Raw genomic sequence first — 24,347 nt, 5'->3', positions numbered from 1 at the left:
CATGTTGTGTTCCCAGCCTTGCTCAGAGTTCCTGCTCTGGCCTTACCCATGCTGCTAATCCCTCCCAACAAACTCAGGATGGCAAACCTTGGCAGAGGGCACAGCTCAGGTCCCTGTGTCCCCACAAGGATAGCCACAACCCTCACCCCAGGCTGAGGGTGTCCCCACCCCAATAGTGGAAGCTTTACACCTCTGCTTACCCAGCATGGAGGAAAAGTGAGAGCCAGAGGCGGTAGAACTGGTCAGGGACTTCTGGATTGAGGAAAGGAAGGAGCCCACAGACATCATCCATGCAGTGCACCTAGGGCAGAAGGGGGTGTGAAGAGGAGTCCTTCTCCAAGCCCAGGGCACACTGCAGGTAGTTCTGGAAGAGGGGCTCCCCTCCCACTTGGTTCCTACTTTGAACCAAGTACCAGGCCTTGTCTCCAACACAAATTTACACAACCCCATCCCTTCCCTGTGGCAGCTTTAAGCCCTCATTTTTCACCCCAGCACCCAGAGCTGAGGCATCTGCTTGCCCACAGAGCAGACTGTGGATCCTTCTCCCACTCTTGTCACAGTGGTCCTGTGCTGGTCTGTCACAGCTGCCAGCCCAAGTCCCAAACTGGCCCCCAAATGGGGACAGATGCAGCCACCTCTGCCACTCCAGCCAGGAGCAGCAGCTTCCTCCAGGCTCAGGGTGGGACAGGGCACAGGACTCCCACCTAATCTGCAGCACTGCCACCTTAGATCCAGCCAAGCTGCTGTGGGCACCTGGAGGGAGGAGGGCAGCCACAGAACCCCCCAGGTGCACCCTTACCTGAGAGCAGAGCGTTGCCTCCTCGTGGAAATAGCCCCGCATGAATTCACAATACTCCCTGGAGGTAATTTCACACCTGCAGGAGGCACAAGTCACACATGGAAAGCACAATGGATCATTCCAGTGCTCTCCCAGGCCACCCACTCTCCTTTTCCCATCCCATCCATGAGAACTGATGCCTTCAGCTGCCCCTGACATGCTGCAGTGTCACAGCAAAGGCACAAACACAGTCCCATTTGAGCCCAGTGCCTCTCCAAACACCCCTCCTGCTTCTCTCCTCCAGGAAAGCTCCACAGACCTGCATGCCATGGCTCCAAGGCAGATCCTAAAGCTGCTGTTTAGAGCTGGGAAGAGCCACCAGAGCCTGGGGAAGCTGTGTCTCAGACTGGGGGAGCCTTGTACCTCTGCAACTGGCAGAGGGGAAGGGGGGGCTATGTCAGGAGTGTCCTGGTCATGACCTTCAGGGACAGAGAAACTCCTTGGGGCAGCACACATTTTTCGCCCTAGCACGGAAAGCCAAGCCCAAGCACGGGGTTAGTAATCAAGTTCAGGGATAACATGAGAAAAACAGCATTTTCCTCTTTTGCAAACCCAGAGTGGGCCATTTCCTGGCATCTCCTTTGAGTGGACTGCAGGCTGGGGACAATGGAGCCTGTCAGAAACAAGCTGGCCATTCCTAAGGAAAAGTGCAGGACTCCCCAGCAGAATGGTCCAATCCCTCCAAACTGGTATCCAAATCCCTCCCTACTGCAGGAGCAGTTGAATGAGATACCCTGCTGTGCCAGTCTCAGGCTGGCTGTTAACTCCTGCTCATCCCAGACTCCTACTCCAGCTGGGAGTCCTGTCATGGCTCTGTCCAACTCCCCTTCCCAGCAGGGCTCTGGGCTGTGTGTGGAAAGGACAAGGAGGGCAATGGCTGTGTCTACAACCTGAAAGGGCCCTGTGTCTCACCCCAACACCCAGCCCCTCCACACAGGAAAACTCACTACCTTCCCTTGGTCCCAATGCAGCAGGGCCGGCCTGTAATCACACAGTCCATGTGGAGGTGGTTGGTGTAATTCCCAGCACTGTTTTTTGTGCAGATCTGGAAAACAACAACAGGCTGCAGTCAGACAGCCACAGCTTTGCTTGCTGGCTGGGTAAAATCAAAACAGCCCCTTGGGAAGAAGCCAGATCCCAGACACAGCTCCCTCTGACAGCAGGATGGTGCCTGATACTCCATCTGCCTGAGCATCAGTTGACACCTCCTCTCCAGCCCGAGGCTGAGCTGGTTTCCATCTCCCTGTTACCCTGACAGGATCCAGGGCTTTAACTGGCACAGGACAGCTTCTCTTGCTGGAGGGCTTTGAGCCTTGGCTAGGCACAGCACAGCTGCCCTGAGCTGGTGTTTGTGACAAGCAGCAGAGGCTGCACCAGAGGCCCTGCCCTCCCACCAACACAGCTGAGGCTCTGCACAGTGGGATGCGAAAGCCTCATGGCAGCTGCCCATGCAGGCCCTGTCCCTCTGGCCATGCTCACCGGCCACTTGGTGATGTCATCTGGCCACTCGTGGGGCTCCATCGAGGCTGGCTGCTCACACACCCTGCAGCAACAAAGCACAGATCACCCTGAGAAATACCTTTCCCCAGCACCAGGTAGGATTTCCACACTCTGCCTGTGCCCAGGCTGCCATTCCACAGCTCCCTGTGTCCCTGGGTGGTGATACTGACACACCAGACCAGACCAGCCAAGGCCATGCTGGTCAAAGCCTCAGCCTCCTTCCAGCAGAGATCACAAAGGCACAGAGCACACAGCTGCCCAGCAACAAACTGGATCCCACGTGGACACATCCCAAGGGCAGGAATTGAGCTGGTTTCAGTTCTATATCAGCCCACAGTGACTGTGCGAGGGCAGCCAGCAGCTGGCTGGGCTCCTGGACAGAGGTGTGCTAGGCTTGGGACTGCTGCTCCCCAAGCAGGGGATTGTGCAGGGATCAGGCGAGGACAGGTTGAGGGTTGAAGAAGGCACCCACAGCTCACAACAGGCCTCTGTTCAGGTGGGCAGTCCACAACAGAGACCAGGGGTGAGCAGAAATATGATCACACCCTGCATCAGCCTTCCCTGCAGTGCAGGGACATCACTGCCCCACACCCCTCCAGAGCTGCTGGTGCCTCTTCCAGCAATCCACTGGCCTGGGACTGACTGTACAGCAGCCCTGTCCCCCCAAGGATGGCAGCAGGGCCAGGCAGGACCTACCTGGGGTCCTGATGACAAACAGAGCCAAACTGCCTCTTGTTCCCTGCCAGCATTGGGGTGCTGGGGTGATGGGGCCACTTCACCCACACGGCCAGCGTGGACTGCAGGAGAGAGGAGAGGTGCCACCATGAAGCCCAGGGGAAGAAGCACCAGCAGAAGTGGCCCTGAGGCTGCAGGGCTGGCAGGAGGAGGGCCATGGACTCACTGAGCACTCCTCCTCCGAGGTCTGCACGCAGCCTGACTTGTCGTTGCGCACGCAGCACGCCGAGTGCTTCTCCTTCTCCCGCTTGGCGCTGATGAAGCTGTGCACCTGCTGGTCCTGCCTCATGCACGGGGAGAACTTGGCCCCCAGGTGGATCAGGGCCTCCTGGCAGAGATGGAAACACTCAGCTCAGCCAAGGCAATGATTGCCTGGGCAGAGCAGGCTGGGGGAGCTGCTAGGGGTAGTCTTATCCAGACTCAAGGGCCAGGGACAAGTCCTGCATGATGAAGCCCAACATACACCATGCACATTCTCCATATTTGCTTTGGAGACATCCAGAACAAAAGCTCAGGGATTTCTCTGCCCATAGCCCCAGCAAGGCCAGTACTATGGCTGGGAAAGAAAACTTTGTGATGTTTTCTCTTCATTTTTGTGTTTCCCAGGGGAATGGCATCAGGAAAGCTGTCACACACCATGCAACTCCTGCATTTTTTCTAACTCCATGCTTGTCTTTGTAAGAACAGGGTACAAAGCAGGAAAGCCAAGGTCCATCCCAACCTCCAGGCATGCCACTCTACAGGGTAGTTGGGGCTGGGAGCACTGCTGCTCCCTGACAGTGACAGCAGATCCCTGAGCTCCCTGCAGCAGAGGACTCTGGTCCATGGGGTGGCACAGCTACCCCATGGACCAGAGTCCTCTGCTGCAGGGAGCTCAGGGATCTGCTGTCACTGTCCCACCCACTAACAGTCCCACCAACAGCACTCACTGAGCTGGGGCCGATCCAGAAGTTTTCCTGCTGAACATATTTGACATTTTCATAAACCCCTCTGTTCCGCAAGACCTACAAGGAGAGAAAGCAAGAGCCCTGTGAGCTCCAGCCCCCAGGATGAACAGGAATCCCCACAGCCAATGATAGCCCACAGCTCTCTCCATCTGTTTTTTTGCAGGACCACATGTAAACCCCATAGAGGTGTGGGCACCTTCCCGTTAAGGTTTCATTTAAAACGTCTATCTCTGGCTACATCAACTCTCAAGAAATCCCAGGGCCTGGAGCCCTTGGAGTGGCCTGAGCCTGCACAAAGCTCCACAGAGCTGAGCAGCACGGGCAGCACAGGCCCAGGTGCTCTGAAAGCTGTCAGATATGCAGCTGAGAAGCTCCCCAGACATCTCCTGCATGGAGCAGGGACATGGCTGTAGAGATATCTGTACCCCAGAAACCTTTAACAGCTTCAAATCAGCTCCCAAAGTCAGACAAGTCAGTTTTGCTCCTGGCAGAAAGAAAATCCTGCAACTCTAGCAAAAACTTAGCTCAGGTTTGAAGTATTTCCCTACCCTAATCATCCTTCTGGTCACCACCAGGAGGAGAACAATCTGTTTGGAAGGGCTGCCAGCACAGCCACCGTGCTTTGTGCCAGATAAAATCTGACATCAGGAGCACTGTGGGGGCAGGAGAGACAAAAGGGGGTCTGAGGGCTCCCAGAGACCCTCCAGGCAGGACAGCAGGCACCCAGCCAGGAAGGCAAGGAGCCAGTACGCTGGGACACAACAGCTGAGGGCTAAACTCAATCACACTCCAGGCATGTCAGGGGGATTCACTTACTGAATCAACAGTCTCATGTTGTGAGAACCCCACAGGGGCAATGCCGTAGATGCACACAGCCAGGATGGTGATGAGGGAGTGCACAAAGGTGACCCAGTAAGTGAAGAAAGGCCTGCACGGAGGGAAGGGGAAAGGATCAGAGGCAGAAACACAGGCATATTACATCTGCTAACAGAAAAGAGGGGAAAAGCTGCTGTTTTCCCCCAGAAACCTTGCCAAAATCTGGGGTACGTGGCCAGGATCCCCGAGAAGTGCTCAGGGCAGAGGCAATGACCTAAGGTCTTGCCAAAGACAGAACCTGTTTACTCTGACGACCCCATTACCTTGACAACCACCCCTTCCCAAGAAAACATCCATGGGAACACCAAAGCCCAATGCTGAACTGTGCTGTGTTTCTGAAATAATGACTCTGGGAATGACCAGAGGCAGGGATAGCTGAGCCCTGCTGTTCACCACAGGACAGTGGAGGTGGCACAGAGACCTGCAGTCCCTCCAGGCAGCAGAGACACAGACACACCGTGGGGAGCTGGGAGAGGTCCCAAACTGCTGGCTGAGGACATAAACACACTGCTGTCAGCTGCAGCTGGCTCTGCACTCCAAGGGACAAAGATGGGGGGGCTCAGCAGCACCCAGTGATCCAAGTCCCCAAGGGCCAGCAGCAATCCCTCACTCAGCAGTTCATGGGTGTGGAAACTCAGGGCACTGGGAATATTTCTGTGTTTGCTCTGGGGTGTCTTGACCCTCAGGGGAGCACTGACTTTGATTTTTATTCATGGAGAAATTTTCTTTGACTTCAAGATAGACTGGAATTCACAAAAGTGCCAAATAGATTTTAGAGAGTAGTGTAGGTGTATCCCTTGGTGAGAAATTTAGGTTTTGGGGTTTTTAGTATGTTGTGGATGGAAGCAAGATGAAGAGCACAGGGTGTCATCCTGGATTTTTTCTTTCATGCTTTTTCTTTCTTCTTCTTTATGGGTTTGGGTGGCATTTTGTGATTGGGCAGAAAAGTCCCCATTGGGGCTCTTTGGGATCAGTTATTGGGTTAAAAGGGGAAATAATCTGGGTGTCAGTTCTTAATTGGATAGTTTAGTCTTAAAAGACCTTGGAACAAGAGATTGTTGGGCATTTTGTGCCTTCTAATGAAAAGCTGCCCAACTCACAGCAGTGAGACTGTTTTTCTAAAAAGAAACAATAAACACTTGAGTCCAAACATGAACTACTGCCTCAAGTGCCTTCAATCCAGACCTAGAAAAACCTACAACTGGTACCTGTCACAGACATATTTCATGAAAAATCCTTTTGACAGGATTTTTCTCCTGAGAAGCTGAGAGGCCTCAGAAACTAAATGCAAACAACGATTCTCTGCTGCTGTGGAATGCAACAGGTGCATCTTGGATTGGTCTCATGTGGTTGTTTTTAATTAATGGCCAATCGCAGTCCAGCTGTCTTGGACTCTCTGGTCAGTCACAAGATTTTATTGTCATTCCATTCCTTTCCTTGCAAGCCTTCTGATAAAATCCTTTCTTCTATTCTTTTAGTATAGTTTTAATGTAGAATTTTCTTTTAATATAATATATATCATAAAATAATAAATCAGCCTTCTGAAACATGGAGTCAAGATTCTCATCTCTTCCCTCATCCTGGGACCCCTGCAAACACCACCACATTTGGTGACCCCGAGTGAGCAACATTCCCACACTTGGTGACCCTGAGTGAGGAACATTCCCACGCCTGATGACCCCGAGTCAGGAACATTCCCACGCCTGGTGACCCCGAGGCAGGAACATTCCCACATTTGGTGACCCTGAGTGAGGAACATTCCCACATTTGGTGACCCCGACTGAGGAACATTCCCATGCTTGGTGACCCCGAGTGAGAAACATTCCCACGCTTGGTGACCCTGAGTGAGGAACATTCCCACGCTTGGTGACCTTGAGTGAGGAACATTCCCACGCTTGGTGACCCCGAGTGAGGAACATTCCCACGCTTGGTGACCCCGAGTCAGGAACATTCCCACGCTTGGTGACCCCGAGTCAGGAACATTCCCACGCTTGGTAACCCCGAGTGAGAAACATTCCCACGCCTGGTGACCCCGAGTGAGCAACATTCCCACACTTGGTGACCCTGAGTGAGGAACATTCCCACGCCTGATGACCCTGAGTCAGGAACATTCCCATGCTTGGTGACCCCGAGTCAGGAACACTCCCACAATTTGGTGACCCCGAGTGAGAAACATTCCCACGCCTGGTGACCCCGAGGCAGGAACATTCCCACATTTGGTGACCCTGAGTGAGGAACATTCCCACGCCTGATGACCCTGAGTCAGGAACATTCCCATGCTTGGTGACCCCGAGTCAGGAACACTCCCACATTTGGTGACCCTGAGTGAGGAACATTCCCACACCTGATGACCCCGAGTCAGGAACATTCCCACGCTTGGTGACCCCGAGTCAGGAACATTCCCACATTTGGTGACCCCGAGTGAGGAACATTCCCACATCTGGTGACCCTGAGTCAGGAACATTCCCACAGGTACCCCCACAATGGGGAGCCCCCGTGAGCGCAGCTCTCACCTGTGGTCATCCATGTCCTCGATCTGCCGTTTGACGTAGCTGTCGATGCGCTTGCGGTAGGTCCTGTTGGTCAGCTTGCCCACCATGCCCAGCCCGTAGGGCCTCTTCTCCTTGGCAAAGAGCTTCCTGACGGGCACGGCAATGCGCTGGCCGCGCCTCTGTGGGCTCACGCTCACCACCTCCTGCCGCAAGCGCACCTTGGGCTGCGCCAGGCCCCCGTCCTTCTGCTTCCTCCAGCCTCGCTCCAGGGGGCTGAAATCAAAAGCAGGACAGAAATAGGGACCAGCCTTTCCGTGGCTTTTGTTGGCAGCAGAGCCTCTGTGTGTGCCACCCCCTCCACGCTGGGCAGCAGCTGAGGGCAGACAAGGTGCCCTGAAGCTGTGTTTCAAAAGGTTACACAGAGCCAGGAAAGGAAACACACAGAGAGTGGCACAAGGCTGCTGTGCCAAACTAAGCCCCACCACTGAGGAGCTCTTGAGGCTTTAAAGTTGCAGCCTGTTGGGCTGCAACAGGCACCTCTGCAGCCTCAGGCATGCCTACTTCCTCCCCCTACTTCAATCCTCTTACTCTGCCCTCTGCTATGAAATGGAAGTAGAGTTTAGCCCAGCAGTGAAAATACCCACCTTTAAATGTCACTTCAATGTCTCACTTCAGTGTGACTGAACTGGCAAATTGGACAAAAGTGAATCCAAGCAGCTTCCCAGACCAAGAAAGCAGCACTGTCACAGGCTGCAAGCTGTACCAGCTACCTCTCCCAATCTCTCTTCCATTCCTCCTTTACTTGTACCAATGTGTGCATTTTTTAGAATAAAAAAAAAAGCAGGCTTCAACAACTCAATAAAAATCCCAAGTACCCTGAGCTAAAAGAAGGTTTTTCTGTCAAAATAGATCTGATGAACACTGCACAGGTTACTGGTGAATAACACCTAATTTTTAAGGCTCTATCACATCCAGATAAATTTGTATTTCCTTGCTTTTAGACAGCAGTGTGAAGGTCACATCTGCAGCACTCAGACCTGACCAAAAAAACCCAACTCCTTCCCATTTCACCCTCCTCATTGCCTGGCACTGCAGGAGGCATGCTCCTGACACCTGCTCTAGTCCAGTGTACTTCCCAAATGTCCCACTCTGCACAAAAGACAGTGCTTGTCAGAAGTGCTGAGAGAAAAGAGACAACAACCTTTCTTCTGAAAGATGACTGGAGTATCTGGAAAGATCATCACAGCTCTGAAGTACAGGCAAGGAAGAGCATAAGGGAGAATCTGAACCTTTGTAGCCAAAATACTGCTGGAAACTTCAGCTCTTTTCACATTGCACCTTGCAGAAGATGCATTTGAATATCCCACTTGAATATTGAACTTCCCTTGGGAAGTCCTTCTGCAGCAGAAGGTGCAGGTTCCATTGCAGCCTGCTCTTGCCCAAGAGGTCAAGTGGTTCCTGTGGGGTGGACATGCTGCTTCCCAGTGTTTCCAGTGCTGGAAACCTCCCCATGCCCAAACAAACACCTCACCATGTGAAGGACACCCAACTGTGACTCTGATAACAGCTCTCTAAAGGGTGAAAAAAAATGTATTTTCCTCAATAAATAAAACTATTTAAGGAGATTCGAGGGGAACCAAGAAGACTGAAACTGTCTCAGAGGAGTGACAACAAACTCCCACCATTTGTGCTTCCCCTTATGTTAAACTGAGTGAAGTTCTTGGAAACACTTGAAGGGAAAGTGCCAGCACAGCAAGACAGGCTGAGAGCAGCAGAACCACAACAAGGACCTCCCTGTCTGCTCCATGTTCACACCCAGCAGAGCTCTCTGCTGGGGTGAGCTGACTCGGAAGCAACACAGAGCAATTACTCAGTACCAGTTACTCAGGTGGAAAAAATCCAGGCACACAGTGCAGCACCACCCACATATTTGTAGGGCTCCCAGCATTAGTGGCACACCTTTCTCTCATTTCAAGTGAGGAATGCAGCCCAGCTCGACACTCTGCAATGCTTCACCGCTCCTTGGAGCGTGAGAACAGTTACTGGTGACTGTGGCAATGGCAACTGCTTTCTCACTTTTGCTCTCCATAGCCAAAGGCTGGGCCCTCAGCATCCTCACAGTTGATTTAAAGTGTCTTTTGCTTCCTCAAGGCATGATACAATCTCTGAAACACATTAGTATGAAGCTGGAAGTTGCTGGAGTGACTGCAGAAGTGGCCTCAGAGTCACCTTTCACATCATGGGTAGCTGGGGCAGGAGGTCTTCAGATGGATTTAAAGAAAACCCATCACTGCACTGCTCTGAGCTCTGCACCAAGCACCCACAGCACTCACATCTTGGCTTCCTCCACACAGGAGGCCCCACTCCAAATGGGTTGGCTACCCCATGCTAGGCTTTGGCAGCTACCATGAAGATACTCACAGCAGTAAGTGGCTCCTTTCAAGCTCATTTTTGTCCAAAGCACCTCCTGTGAGATCTGTCTGATCTGGAGGTTTCACCTCCGCATCTTTGATTGCAGCTTCTGATGGTGACTCGAACACTTCATCAGGGTAAGTGGAGAGCTCCTCATGAAGGACTCCTTCCTGGGCAGAGAGACAGCAGTCCCATCAGAAGAAGCCAACATCCCACTTGAGACAGCAGCCCTGGCAGACAGCAGTGCTGCTCTCTGCAACACACAGTCCTGCCAGAACCAGAGTCCTGCTCTGCCTCTGGGCCAGCACCGTGCCAGACCTGCCCCTCACCCGAGCGAAGAAGGACGTGTCGAGCTCATCTGGGAAATCCACCGTGTCCTCCTCCAGGAAGCTGGCGGGGGTGAAGCTGCGCCGCTGGGCCCTCCTCAGGGTGCTGTCCTTCACAGAGCGGCCCTGCAGCCAGGGACAGGGACATGGGGCACTGCCAGAGCCTCACAAACCCACCCCAGCCAGTGCACAGGCAGCCCACGTGCTGAGCTTGGATCATGCTTGTGGATGGAGCACAGCAGACATGATGTGTGACACCTTTCTGGTGAGACACACAGCTGTCACCCCACTTGTCAAGCCACGGCATCCCACCTCCACACTGGCCATGTGCTCCTCTAGCACATATTTTACAATGTGTCTGCCAAACCACAGTGATGGCTGCTACTGGACACAGCAAAAAACATCACTGAGCCCAGGACAGCAGGCACAGGGCAGGATGAAGAGACCGGTACAGCAAGAGCCTCAGGTATTTCTGCTCTTCCCTGGCTGCTCACCAGGTGCAGATGGACCACCCAAAGGTCCAGACAGGCTGAACTGAACCTGCTAGAATGCTCTGAGGCTGCTGGCCATGGGAATCAAAGCCCCTAGGCCAATAAAGAAAAAGCAAGACCTGCACCAAAACCAAACCACCATCCCCGCTTCCTTGCCAATCCTGCCTCCTGTACACATGGCCGAAACACACCAGGAGGTGACTCCATTTCCTCCCCTCCAGCACAGCCATCCCCACCCCTCTGCTGAGCAGGTCCTTTCCCCCAGGTCCCAGGGCAGACCCCTGTGGTCCATGCCCTGAGGCAGGCAGTACCTTCACCAGCGCGGCGGCCGCTCGGAAGCTCATTTTGGCCACGGACTCGCGCTTGCGGCGCCGCGGGAGGCGGTTGAAGCCCGAGCGGGAGCTGGTGAAGGAGCACAGGGAGGTGGCCCCAGGTGTGATGGGCGTGTGGGGGATGCTGCAGCCGTCCGTGTCCTCGGCCATCCGGAACGCCCGGCCCCGCGCCAGGGGGTCGATGATCTGCCAAGAGGAGCAGCCCATCAGTCCAGCCACCCCCAAAGCCTGTCCTACCAAGCCTCCTCTCTCCTCTTGAGACCATGGCTCCAGGGATTGACCAAGAACCAGCCTGCAGGGACCAACAAGCAATTCTACAGTAGGGAGATAAGGAATAACCTATTGGGTTTTTTTTCTTTTGTTAGTATTGACTATTGTCAACCAGTCTGTTCCAGTATCTCACATAAGACTCCAAACCTCCTCCAGCCCTTCCTAAGCTCTTGGTTTCATTGTCTCCCATGCCAATGAGCTCAACAGTCAGAGAATGTGCTGCCTAAAAAGGAGTCTGAGAAATCTCTGGAAACAGAAATGTTCTTTCTTTAGTTAGTTTCCTTCCTGATACTAGACAGCCCAGGACTTAAGCAGTTTCCTGTTATCCTATTGAAACTTTACTGTATATTTACATCTGCTTCCATTAATTAAATTTAACAGCTGGATAAAGCAGGCAAGCTTCCAGGAGCTGCAAGCCCTTCTTTGGGATTCCTCAGGCCAGTGCTCTCACTTATTCCAAACACACGAATCAACGTAATGAAAATATTGCCTTCAGCTACAAACCTTGCCTCTGTCCTTACATCATCACAGCTGTGGTTTCCATAAGACCTCTCTGCTTTATCCCAAGGTTTTACGAGCTTTTTTAATCCACAGTTGCACACTCAACAGGAAGCTTAATGGGCTCACACCTACTGACACCACGTTCTGATTTAATGTAGCCCACATACAGCTCAACAATATTTCTAAGTCTGCTGTGACCAAAGATTAAGTGTAAGACATTCAACAGAAAAGAAGGTAACACGGCAAAATGTGATTGAAAAATGCACTACTTTCTCCTCTGCTTAGTGATGCCACCAGGCTGAAGGTCACAGACTGACCTGCTTTGGAAGGAATTGTTTTCCCACTCACTCAGCAGAGTTCACCAAAGCACAGCCATCAACCATTAGTGACCAATTAGTGTCACTGAGGGGAGCAGGGGGAAGAGCTGGATATTGTGGTTACTTCTGGTCACTGGATGTGCTCATCTGGGCCCTGCCCCCTTGGGTCACACTTAAAGGTAATGAGTAGGAGGCAGCACCAAACCCAGGCATCCTTTTCAGACACTCAAAACCACTTCTGAGGACCCATAAGCAGAGCTTTAGCACCACTGATGCAAGAGACACTTTTCAAAGTCCTAAAATATAACTAGGTTTCTATGGGGACAGTAGCTGTGGCACAGGCTGCATCCTGCTTGGGGCAGGGCAAATGTCCCCAGAGATCCCAGCCTTGCTACTGTACATTTGGGTCCAACATAGTGGTTACTCTGGCTACAACACAATTCTGTCCTTCAAAATGGCAGCAGAAAGCCTGAGCTGAGAGCTGCTGCTCATGCTGCACAGCCCTGATCCCCACAGTCACAGCATGACAAACACAGCTCCGAGCCACCACACCAGCTGAGGGATCTCAGCCAACGAGACCAGAGAGAGGCTGCTGGAGAGAGAGAGCTGCCAAACTGTACCTGGGACGTGAGAAGTGTCTGAGCACAGAGCCCAGACGTGTCGAGGCAGAGCTCAGCCCGCAGACGGGTCACAGCTGCCAACGCACTGAAGACACCGAGCAGGGAGCTCAGCCATGGCCTTGCCTCTGTCCCTCTGTCCCTCTGTCCCAGGTTACTCACCTTCTGCATGCCCAGCTGGCAGGGTCCCACGTAGAGAGGAGGAGGGGTCTCTGTGCTTGTCAGAGAAATGTTGTCCTGGCTGGGCAAGTCCATCTCCCGGATGACCTGAGGCTTGAGCTTCCCGTAGCGCAGGCTGCAGTGGCGGAGGCTCTTCCTCTGCCATTTCTGAGTGGCATCGCTGTCTTTGCTCACCCCAAACCAGTCTGCTGTGCCTCTGAAAGATGCCAGCAGACAAGTGCTAAGAAGAAGGTTGTTTGCTTGGACTATGCAGGTGAAAAGACAAAGCCCTGGTGGTCACTTCCTGCCCACCCCAATTCAAACAGAACTCTTTCTCAGGAGCATCCTGCAGCTTGTCCTCAGCCGGTTTTAGCAACCTGACAGATGCTGGCCAGAAATGTTTGACCATCAACAGCATTCTGTCTCTTAAGACAGAATAAAAATGACACGAGATATTCACTGTGGGCAAAGGACAGTTTGTTCCGAGTTTTTCTAAAAATAAAGGAAAAGAAATTGTACAGAAATTCAGAAAATAACTTGGTGAAAGGTGTTTTTTTACTTTAAAACCATCTATTGCACTTACCATCTTCAGGCCAGCTCTAGGTCCCCATTGTGAGACTGTACTGTTTCGTAGCTCTGTAACTTGTCCCAAAAGCCACCAGAAATCTCTCTTCTCTCCCAAGCCTCCCCTCCACATTCCCAGAATCTCCCTAAATTCTCCATCTCATGCTGCAGGGTTTCTAACCTCCTCAAGGGTAGCATTAGCAGCAAAACTTGCTGCAGTTCTGGTCTCTGCAAAGGCAGACACACACACTTCTAAGCTGCTGGTGGCAGAAGCAGGAGCACAAGGCTGCAGCCACGAGGCAGGTCTGCTGCCAAGTGGCTGCTGCCACAGAAGAGCAGTGGATCAGAAGCAAAATCCCAGAAAGGCAGGGAGGGATCAGGATAAGTCAGACTAAAAGCCTATTTCAAATCCTGCAGGACAGCTGGTACCCTAAACTTACAGGGGTCATGGCAGCCCTGCCAAGCAGTTCCCACCATGGCTAATCCATCCTCAGGAGATGACAAGGTGTCTCACCCTACAGCTGATTGGCCCAGGTGTTGAAACCTGAAAGTCCAATCCAAATCCAAACACCTGGCCTCAGCCCCCCTGCTCAGGGGCAGGATCTCCAGCAGCTGAGAAGCAAGACCTCACAGATCACAAAGTGAGCATTAAAATACACACTGGAGTAAAGGCTGGGATAAATCTAGAATTAGGCCACACATGGGAACTGAGACAGTGCACTGGAGACAGGAAATTAATCCAGTTGTTTTGTACCCTTCCAAGGAAAAACCCCATCAACCAACAGGGGAAGGTGCTCTGCCACCATGTCAAAAGGTGTGCTTGAAATCCACAGCCTTGCTGGCTAAAACCTTCCATATGCGACCACCACACATTTTCCTCAGCCCTCCCTGTTCTCACAATGATACAGAACAGACCCTGCAGAGGTCCTGTGGGCCACTGCTGGAATTCACCTGACCTCACTGACTGAAATGCCACCAGCAAGTCAACGTGCCAGCCTTTGGAGATGGGGCTATGTGAAAATCTTGGGGCACCTCTCTGCTCCCACAGACCCACATCTCCTTGGAGCAATCTTCCTCTTCATCCAGAGCAAAGGCCCAGGGCCAGCCCCTGCCCTGACAGACCCACCAAGCCCATAGCACAGAGGTCAAGTTGACAGCTGCTCTGGCACAACACACACCTCCCAGAACAGCTTGAGCCCTAAGAGGGCTCCCCACAGACTGCTGTAACCAGGATTTCAACAGCAAAGTGACCTTGGGTGACAAGCCTGTACACAGGCCCTCAAAGGGAGAGGGGCTGAGGGTTATTTGGGCCTGCTGAGGAGTGGCACCACCAGCAGCAGTCTCAGAGATCTCCAAAACTGTGCTCCCACCAGTCTGGAAGGACAAGCACCACCACAGCTGTTGGCACTGTGAGGAACACTCCAGAACTGCCAGAGACCACTGCTGGGCCAGGGCCAGGGTGAAGAGCTGTCCCACTCCTTCCTGATCATAGCCAAAATAGCCCACTAAAGAGTTTAGGGCATTTGGAGCACCCTGGGGAGATGCTGAATGCCTCTGTTCAGCTGGAAAACTCCATCACATCCTGTGGAGTCCCCAGGGCACTGTAACAACCAACATCAGAGTCAGCTGTCACTCTTCTGTCACGATGAGCCAAGCAGCCCTGAAGGCCCAAGGCCAAACACAAGCAGCCCCAAAGGCAGTCACAGTGCCAGAGTGGCAGCTGGCCAAGGGCAGGATGGTAAGACAGGAATACAGGGCAGTAGGTCCAGTCCCTGCCATGCATTAAGTCACACTGTCTGTCTGGTTTAAAAGTTTCCTAAGCTCCAGATTTGGGGTGATGGTCAATGGGCCCGTTGTGCCCTGGACTCCTGGAGTGGCTCATCTCCTTGGTGCTAAGTAAACAAAGACCTCCACCTCAAAAAGAAGACAGTCACATTTGCATTAGAAAAAGCCATGATGTCAACAGGGAAAGAGTGGATGATGTATTCCATTCATCAGCTCTGAGCCCCTCTGGACCAACACAACAGCGTCTGTTTGGTGCTGCTTCCTCTCCTTCCCCAAGAAGATTTTGGGGCCAACATATGCTGCACTGCTGCCAGCAAAGGCAGGCTGGGCTAAGGCTGCCCTGGGGAGATATTCCAGCTATGGTGAACACCAGGAGGTTGACAGCTTGTTAGGAAAGGCAGGAGGGAGTGAGGCTGGCGGGTGGACAGCTTGTTAGTCCATGCTACTTATTGACAGCTGCCTACACATTTAGTAGGAGTGACAATTGTTTTCTGTTAGAGGCACACATGAACTTTCTCACTCTGCCTGTCTGTAGGCCTCTTGGACAGTCCTGGGAAGGCAATGTGATCTCAGCAACAGCCAGACTCTGTGCAGTTCACAACAGCCCTGGCACACACATGCAGGGGTGGGTTTCACACTCAGTGCTACCAGTACCTGAAAAACGATCGGGGCAGGGACTGCCGCTTTCTCAGGGAGCTCCTGCCCCCCCGGTGCCCACGGGCGGGCAGGGTCTGACTCCTCTGAAACCGAACCTGTCTGCTGCAAAGAAAAGAGAGCTGAGGGGAAGGAACCTCCAGGGCTGTGGAGAGGAGCAGCCACTGCATCTCCTTCCATAGCCCCAGGGGCAGCAGTGGTGCCCCACTGCATGTGACAGTGGCCTGAGCTGAGAGCACGACCTAAGAGAAACAACCAAGCTCAAGGCAACACGGCAGCAGCATCTTTGAACCCTGGAGGCTGCTGAATCCTCTTGGTGCACCTGTGACGTGTGTCTCACATTGCTCTGGAAGGTACCAGGGGTACTGCCATCCCCCTCAGCTCCCCCTGTGAGACCTGTCTTCTTCAGCCCAGACACTCAGCCACAGATTCCACAGCTGGCTTTGGACACCACTGTGAAACCACGGAGGTGTCAGCAGGCCAAGATATGATCTGCTTAGAGGCAGGTGACTGGTGCCCTGACAGGATCTAGCCTAGTGCACACCTCTATCTGTGGCACATCTGCTGCTTTGCATGGACATCTCAGACACCCTGGAAGACCAGAAATGGTGTTAGATACTTTCATATGAATCACTCCCATGCCTTGTTCTGGACTACACAGGCTTGACTTTATGTTCACTGTTGATCTGTGTTCTCCAGGGAAGATGGTGCGGAGTCCTGCTGCAGTTTCACATTCTGTGCATTCTGAGGGCTGTGTTAAGCAGAAAACTTGGCAGTCAGCCTTCCTGGACTCACAAAACAAATCCCAAAACACAATTTAGGGATGTATAGTCTGCATTCTCCACCGTATTCCTAGCTCTGCTAAATGGAAAACAGGGATTTAGGCCTTGATACTTTCCATTTCCCTGGCCTTGTTTCTGATCCACTCATTTCATGCTTTTATTGCCAGTGTTGTGTAATGTGTGCATCTCCTGCAGTTCTGCTCCTTGTTAAGTCCTTCCCAAAGTAAATTTGTCACAGTAGCACCAAAGCAGTTCACAGTTCCTCACTCCCCAACATACAAACTGCATGTTGTAAGGACTTCTGGGACAGGTTAGCCAGGTCCTTCTACCCAATAGTTCTTGTCAAGGCCTCCACAGCACCCTCCCAGGATATCCCACCATCCTTGACGTGCTCTTGCCTGGCTGTCCTGGCAAGGAACACGTCAGGAGCAGGGAGGCAAGGGAAGAGGCAGTGTAGGTGTGCAAGGACATCCTCAGCAGGCCCAGAGGCTGCCCACAGCCCTGAAAAGAGCAGATGCTGCTCCACAGGCTCAGCCCTCCCAACCTCACAAGAAGCAGGATCAGAGTGGGCTGATGCAGGAGAGCTTCAGCACCAAGGCAGCTGGGGAAGGTCTGAGGCAAAGGAAAATAGTGTGTGGGAGATGTCCCAGAGCTGGAAAGCTGCTCCTTTGTGAGTGGGCGAAGCCTGGCTGGCTGAAAGTACCCCTGACCCCTGGAGCTCCAGGGATGTTCCTGGGATCCAGGCAGGCCTGACACACTGCCAGAGATAGAAAAGAGCCATCTCAGGAGAGAAGCTGGGAGAGCCACTCCCTCTGGGCAAACTGGGATAAGCCTTTGCCATGGGAGGGAAAGAGCATCCAGCTCTGTGTGGCCATGTGTCAAGAGACTCACAATGACAACTCTTTGCAAGAGTGGGACACAGGACCAGAGCAGCCTCTCCCTGCTCTCCGCCACCCCTCAGAGCCATGTCAAGGACCTGCCAATGAGCCAGTGCTAAGAGCCCTGCACAGCTCCAATGGGCTTCTGCCTCCCCCAGCAACCATGTGCTCTCAGACACTTCACCAAAGCACGCCCAGCACACCCCACCTACAGTCACAGCTAAACATCAGGACCTGACACATCCTGTTACTGAGAAACAGCACCCCCAGGGCATAGGGGCAGCCAAAATCTGTCTGTAAGTGGGAAACACCATTCATTGTCCTGGTCACCAGCATCTTCCTCCCAGGACTTGTTTCCTCACATGCTACAGACAGGCTGTACAGCACCACTGGGCTTCTACACTGGGGACCAACCTGCACCCACCCTTCCACCACCTCACAAGGTAATGAGGGACTCAACCTAACCCTGCTGTGACAGGCAACGGGATGAGCAGAGAATCACAAATCCACAGCTCCAGGATGGCAGAACGCACTGCAGCAGGCTCCAGGAGCTCTGTGCCTCACCTCTTGATGGTCTGGGTGATGGAGGTCTGGCGCTGCAGCACCGCTCTCCTGGCAGGGTCGTGCGGCAGGGACGGCACGCGGCTGTTGTCGGCCGGCATGCTCACGCTCCGCAGGAACGCCTGGCGCCGCGTCGGCTGCGAGGGAAGGGAGGGAGTCAGAGTCAGACTTCTGGGATGGGCACGTCAGCAATTCAACGTGGACTGCCTGAGCTCTTGCAGCACATCCTCCTGGCTGCTGTCTACTCAAATCACACTCTCCTAGACCGCTCCACAAGGTCAAGAGAAGCGCAGTCGGTGGGATTTGCTTCTTAAGTGGCTCTGTGTAGATGCCATGGGACAGGGAGAGAGAAACAGCAAGTGTTTCTCACAGCAGCTTGTGAGAAATTTTAGGGAGCTAGAAAGATGTGATAACCTGTTGACTATAAACAATTGGCAAGTGCTGTTTTTCTATCTTGTTTTTTTGTTCCTCTCAAGGACAGTGTGTGAGAAAGATGTTTCTGTTTGTTAGCCAATAGAATAGAATCTATCGTACCACTCTATAGAAACCGCACAGTTCTTTTGAATAAAGTTCTTTGCCTTTGCTACGATCCTGCCTCTCGCCTGTTTCTGTCCTGACCCCAAGTGCAGGAGTGACAGCTCTGGATCTGCACTAAAAGCCTGTGAGAGCTGTGGGTGGCTCTGCAGTTGCTGCCTGGTGCAGCCTAAGCAAGCTGGGAAAGGCTTTGTTCATAGCCTAATTGCCTGGGCGCACTCACATGTCATGGCTAAATGTCACCTACCAAATGTGACACAACTCACCACGCTGTTCTCAGCTCACACAACTGCCTCCCCAGGGCTGCTCTGGATTACATTTTTATCAGCTCAGCAGAGACACTGTGCCCCATTTGTACAGGGCAGGCTGAGCAGACTGCCCCTCTGGCAAGAGAAGCTCGGATCGATCCTCTGGTCAGACACTGTCTCTGCCTCTAGACTACTTCAGCCTCTCTAGCCCAGAACGCTAATGATTTCCACTTCCATTAACAGTTTTGCTACCTTTTATGCAAAAGCAGTACACAGGTACTCAGGTTGTAAGTCAGAGGAGCACACAATGCACTCTTATCCTGACAGTCTGGGCTGTGCAGAGAACACCGACCTCCACCAGCATCCATCATAAGCACAGCGTGTCCCTCCAGGTGCCCAGATGGATTTAGAGATTCTAGGTAAAGCAAGATCCATCAGAGCCTTAAATAATTGATCCAGAGGGTTTCATCCTGCACTGATAAAGCCCTAAATTCCACTTCTAATCCCTACAGACTGACCTCCAAACTCTTTCCTTCCAAGGGAAGACCAGAACCAAGATTCATCTGCCAGGAGCCGTCCTGTAAGTGAAGTGCATTTGAGTTCCTGGATCACAGAATGATGTAGAGGACAGTTCTTGCTGTTCCAAGGGCAATAGAAGTTTTCTCTTAAGACAAGCTTGTCCTCAGCCCCCTCCAGGGAAGCTGTGTAACCCTTCATTTCTCTAATGACTAAACTTTTTTCACATAAGTGACTGAACCCAGGCCCTGTACACACCCATGGAGCTGGGCAGCAAGAACGCTCTGGCTCTGCCTTCAGTGCACAGAGCCTCTGTTCCTGCAGCAAGGCCACACAAGCAGCGACCATTCATACCCAGGTCTCACCTCCACAGCGGTTTTTAATACCTTGTAGAAGGTATTCCTGATATTTTCCCTATCCCCAGCACAAATAAGGGTGTTTGACTCTCATGCTTTGCACTGCTCCTATTAACTTATCACCTCATCTCTACTTCAGCTCTCCTCAGTGTTGTGTATTTCTCATCCCACATGGTCCTCTTATGCTCCTCCTGCTGCTAACAGCTTTGTGTTGCCAGTAACTGTTCTTTGCTGCTACTGATTAAAGTCTGTCATTATCTTGGCTATTCATAAGTCAGATTCATACCCTGCTTATTTCAGCACAAGCTCCAGCACTTCCAGGCCTTCATGCTTGTCTGGGAGACATTCAGTCCTCCAGTCCCCTTAAGAAATGCTTGTTTGAATACCTCACTCTCATATCCCAGCCAAGACGCTTCTCACAATGCCCACATCCAAACACTCACATCCACTGATGTGAGCACATCAGCCACCCACCCTCATCCCTCCCACATCCCCTTCAAGGGGAGTTAATTACTGCTCATAAATTTACTCAAAGGCTCTGCCCCTTCTCATGTGGCCTCACGACCTGCCATCACATGCTGCCTTTCCCTCAGCCAGGACCAATGGGGATCCCAGGCACAGGGATGCTCCCAGCACATCCCTCTCCAGCTCCACAAACCCTCCCCCCTGTACCTGCACGGGCTGGGGGGGCTCCTCTGGCACGGGCATGGGCACTGGCACCGGGATGTCCAGTTTTAACCATGGCGGCTTCTTGCGCTGTAAGCTGCTCGTGCTGTCGTGCCGCGCCTCCGACATCGTCCCACGCTTGTCCTCAGGCCTAGGAGAGGGGAGACACCAGAGTCAGGAGGGAATCTGGCTCATCCCCCACAGCCCATGCTGGCAGGGTGAGCAGAGGGTTCTCTTCCCAGCTGTGACAGATGGGCCCCAAGCCCCACATGGGATGAATTCCCAAAGTGCCCACGCTGCTCATTCAGCACCTGACACTCAGAGGACACAGAACCTCGAGCCAGATACAGACACTGTAGTCACAGGTTAGAGTCGCCTCCCATTAAGATTTTTGCTGAGACTACTGTGAGATCCAGATTCCTTAAGAACAAGCCACGAATTAAATCTTAATGAGATCTGGATCCAGACCAACCAGCTAAGTAACTGCAGTATCAAAAGCCACTGACCTCCCTCTAAAACCAGCTTGTGACTCACCAACACCCTTTTTTGCCCCCCCAAAGCCAAGCACACACTTTCCAACTCACCCACCACTTAGCAATTAACAAGTGGCCATTTCTCATAGCTGTTTCTAATCTCTTTTAAATGTAGTGATTTTCTAGAAACATAATACAGTGCACAGAGCAATACCAGTATAGCATGAACATTAGAGAACTGGCACTAATCCTGAACTAAGAGTGGTTTTCATACATAAATAATAATGATATGGTATTTAAATAAAAACCGCTGTGTAATCCAAACGCCGCAATGTGCAGAGTGACTCGCTGTCATCTTGCCCACTCTGCTGCAGTTTTGCCCTCCTGTCTGGGACCACAGGAGTCTTTCAGGCTGGCAGAGCACCCACTTCACTGTGCATGCTCAGAGAAACAATTCAGAAAACACATTTCACTGGAGGCAGATCAGCTCAGATGCCTCCACGGGTACTTTCCAACCTAAATTACACTACAAGTTTGTATTTCTTCCTCTCCTATCACACATACAACTTCAAGTGAACAGTGGGAAGCATGTGTGCTGAGTGGGACAACAGATTCCATTCCCTCTGGGCTCTCTCCTTGCATGGCCCTAGCCTGGCCTATGGCCCTCAGCCACAGGGGACAAAAATAATCAAGTGGCCCAGCCTCTTCACCACAGTGGACAGATGGAATAACCAACCAGTTAAATCAGCAGGCACACATGCTTTGACAGGGAGTAGGAAAAAAATTCTGTTGAAATTAAAACTTAGTGCTCTTACAGTGTTAACACAGCCCATTTATTTTAAATGCAGAGTGAGTTTAACACATAAGGATTCTTCCTTGAGAGAGGCCAAATCCTAGGCCAGGACCAGAGGGATCTCCACCCTCAGAGACATTTGGCATGCAACACAACAAGGCCCTGAGCTGCCTGAATTATCCCAGCCTTGCAGTGGCTGAGCCAGTCAACCTGCACAGGTTCCTCCCAACCTAAATCAGGCACTGGCTCTCTGAAACGTGCACTGCCTTTCAGGGCATTGCCACCATCTTCCCACAGCTCCCTGCAGCTGTTCTGGAATGGGAACTGCACACACCATTGCAAAAGATACAAGGCAGGGGGGCAGGCAGGGGGGAAATAGGTCAACAAATGGGAGCGGGGGATGATCTGGATTGGGTTAGAAGAGAATCTCATCTAAAAGGAGCTGAAGGCCAGCTGCTGGTTCAGTCACCGGGCTGGGCCGGCTGCCAGGAGCGCTGTGCTCAGCTGAGCCAGAACGACAGAAAGGGAGGACTCAGCTGTAGGTGGATGAAGGTTGGGTTTCAGCAAATACCACAGGCCCCCAAAAGTCTGGGAATTCATGATCTAGCCTGTACAGACATGCCCTTCATACATGCACCACAGTCCTGTTGCACAGATGCAGTGCTGTGCATGAGAGCAACACAAATCCTTCCTTCCCTCCCTGCTGAGCTGCAGGGGTGGCTAAATACAACTGGTCTAACTTCCTGTAAGATAACAGTGAGAGTATTAGGGGAACTCCTGCCTGTGCTTGGTATGAGTAAATCTGCTATGAGACACGATTTACTGAAAGGTCTTGCAAATTTGTTTCATGGTGAGGTCAGAAAGCAAAGCAGATTTCTCATACCTGAAATACTCCAGCAAACAGTTTCAGCATTTACCTCTGAGGATCACAAACATGACATGTCCTCAAGGTGTCCTAATCAGAGACCAGCCAAGAGAGACAGAGCCACCACGCTGGCACGACCAAGCACAATCTATTTCACACAACTCAAGAGCCTCCTTCCCGAGCCTTCAAGGGCAAATTCAGAGCCTCCAAAGTAGCAACTCTGCTTTTCCCAGCATCTCACCACTGAGCCAACATCACTCAACATCCTTCCTGTCTACCTACAGAGCTGCCTTTGTGAGCAAGAGCTCTGGGTGTAAAGAATACAAACGTGCAGGATTTGCAGCTCTATCAATCAGTGAGGCCAAGCCAGGAAGGCAGAGGGTGAATCACGCCTGTATTGCCTGAAAGCTGCTGCAATAACATGAAACCCTGTGAAAGACTTCTGATTTAATCTGTTTTGAGTTTCCCCTCCTAAATTGCCACAGACCACAGACAGTGATGTCCACGTTTCTTCACTAGCTTTCCTGCCACCCTCGCAGACCTGCACATGGGATCTCCAGGGTGTACTCACCTGCCAAAGAGGACAAACACCCACAGGGCTAAAGTCTACAGCCTTACAATTACCCCCAAAGTTGATTTGACTCTGTATTTTAGGCAAGGTGAATATCTCAAGATGAAATTCATGTTCTGACAGAGCAATGGATTGCTCTGCTTTCTCCCCGCTTCAGCAGTTAAAGAGCTCTTTAAGTAGCAAAGCATAAAAATGCATATATAATAATTGTCTAAATGCATTCAGTATTTAAACCCCAAGTGGGTTTCCAGGGTGGCTGCAAACAGAGAATGTAGGAGCAAACCCCTCTTCCAGTTCAACCTTCTTTACTCAGGTTCATTTCCCAGTAAAAGAGTGCAGTGAGGGCAGAGCTGTTCAGCTTTCCCAACTCCCTGTGTGCATCTGGAGTGGCCAAAAATAAACTTTACAAACACCCAAGACTGCATCAGGCCCTGCCAGGGCAAGCACTGTGAATTCTGTATGAATAATCAGCCACAGCACAGGTCAGGCAACTGCCTCTGCCCCAGGCACAAAAAGGCCTGGGGTATGGTCATGAGAGACAGGTCTCCAGGGGTTAACAGGGAGCCTGAATGTGGATCCAGCTGAATATACAGATATATAGACCAGATGAGCATTAGTGCACAGCTGTGTGCACAGATGTACAGCAACATGGTCCAACAGCCCTTGCATGGCAGGTAACACCCATTATCACACCTGGCCCTCACCCAAAGTGCTGCTAATTTCTGCCTCAGCACTGCACTGAAAGCACTTGCTGAGCTTCACACTGACCCCTTGGTTACTTTTAGGGGTCAATGTTTCAGGGTCCAGTGTCCATGTATTTCATCAGGCCAATGGGCTTTGTTTCAAAGTTGACTGCATTGATACATATTTTGTTTGAATGGTCCCATACCATCAATCCCAATTTCTCAGTACTGTCAAGAGGCCACCAACAGCAGCAGGCTGGGAACACACACAGCACAGCCATGCAGGGTCAGCTCAGTGTCCCTCTAAAGCCAGCATCTCATTTCCAGCTGAGGATGCCTGGCACAGGGTAGGAGTACAGGATCACCCAACAGTCCTTTCTCCCAGGACAGAGCCATGGCACGTGCTGTGAATAACTCACAGGCTTCTTGGGCCAGAAATATCTTTGCATGTAATAGTTCTGTATCCATCTCTATATCCATCCAATGGTTATTATTCCAGAATTTATCAAGCTCATTTTTCAATCCAAGCAAACTTCTAGTATTCATAACTGCACACGACAAAGCTCCAGAGGCCACACACATGCTGTGTGACAAGCCTGCTCCAG

The 24,347-nt window shown here is 51.9% G+C and overlaps 1 protein-coding gene across 4 annotated transcripts in view; it reads right to left on the bottom strand.

Annotated features, from left to right (window-relative positions):
* The window catches only part of RHBDF1 (rhomboid 5 homolog 1), a 37,099-nt gene that overhangs the window by 1,675 nt on the left and 11,077 nt on the right, over window positions 1-24,347 (bottom strand). For 2 of the 4 annotated variants that reach the window (XM_050979950.1, XM_018916077.3), the window contains exons 2-17: window positions 20,364-20,508; window positions 18,041-18,174; window positions 15,817-15,921; window positions 12,817-13,030; window positions 10,929-11,135; window positions 10,130-10,252; window positions 9,810-9,970; window positions 7,410-7,661; window positions 4,837-4,948; window positions 4,003-4,077; window positions 3,240-3,401; window positions 3,035-3,135; window positions 2,318-2,381; window positions 1,789-1,883; window positions 800-875; window positions 201-301 (exon numbers count right to left, since the gene is read on the bottom strand). In XM_050979950.1, coding sequence (XP_050835907.1) covers window positions 201-301; window positions 800-875; window positions 1,789-1,883; window positions 2,318-2,381; window positions 3,035-3,135; window positions 3,240-3,401; window positions 4,003-4,077; window positions 4,837-4,948; window positions 7,410-7,661; window positions 9,810-9,970; window positions 10,130-10,252; window positions 10,929-11,135; window positions 12,817-13,030; window positions 15,817-15,921; window positions 18,041-18,174; window positions 20,364-20,486 — 2,105 coding nt within the window. In that variant the 5' untranslated portion in view covers window positions 20,487-20,508. The remainder of the gene's footprint in view (window positions 1-200; window positions 302-799; window positions 876-1,788; window positions 1,884-2,317; window positions 2,382-3,034; window positions 3,136-3,239; window positions 3,402-4,002; window positions 4,078-4,836; window positions 4,949-7,409; window positions 7,662-9,809; window positions 9,971-10,129; window positions 10,253-10,928; window positions 11,136-12,816; window positions 13,031-15,816; window positions 15,922-18,040; window positions 18,175-20,363; window positions 20,509-24,347) is intronic. The other 2 variants (XM_050979951.1, XM_050979952.1) reach the window with 2 other exon arrangements.

This window comes from Serinus canaria, chromosome 14, assembly GCF_022539315.1.
Source record: "Serinus canaria isolate serCan28SL12 chromosome 14, serCan2020, whole genome shotgun sequence".
NCBI classification, from domain to species: Eukaryota; Metazoa; Chordata; class Aves; order Passeriformes; family Fringillidae; genus Serinus; species Serinus canaria.
The sequence above is the reverse complement of the archived record's forward strand: the minus strand, read 5'-3'. Positions and strand labels throughout refer to the sequence as shown.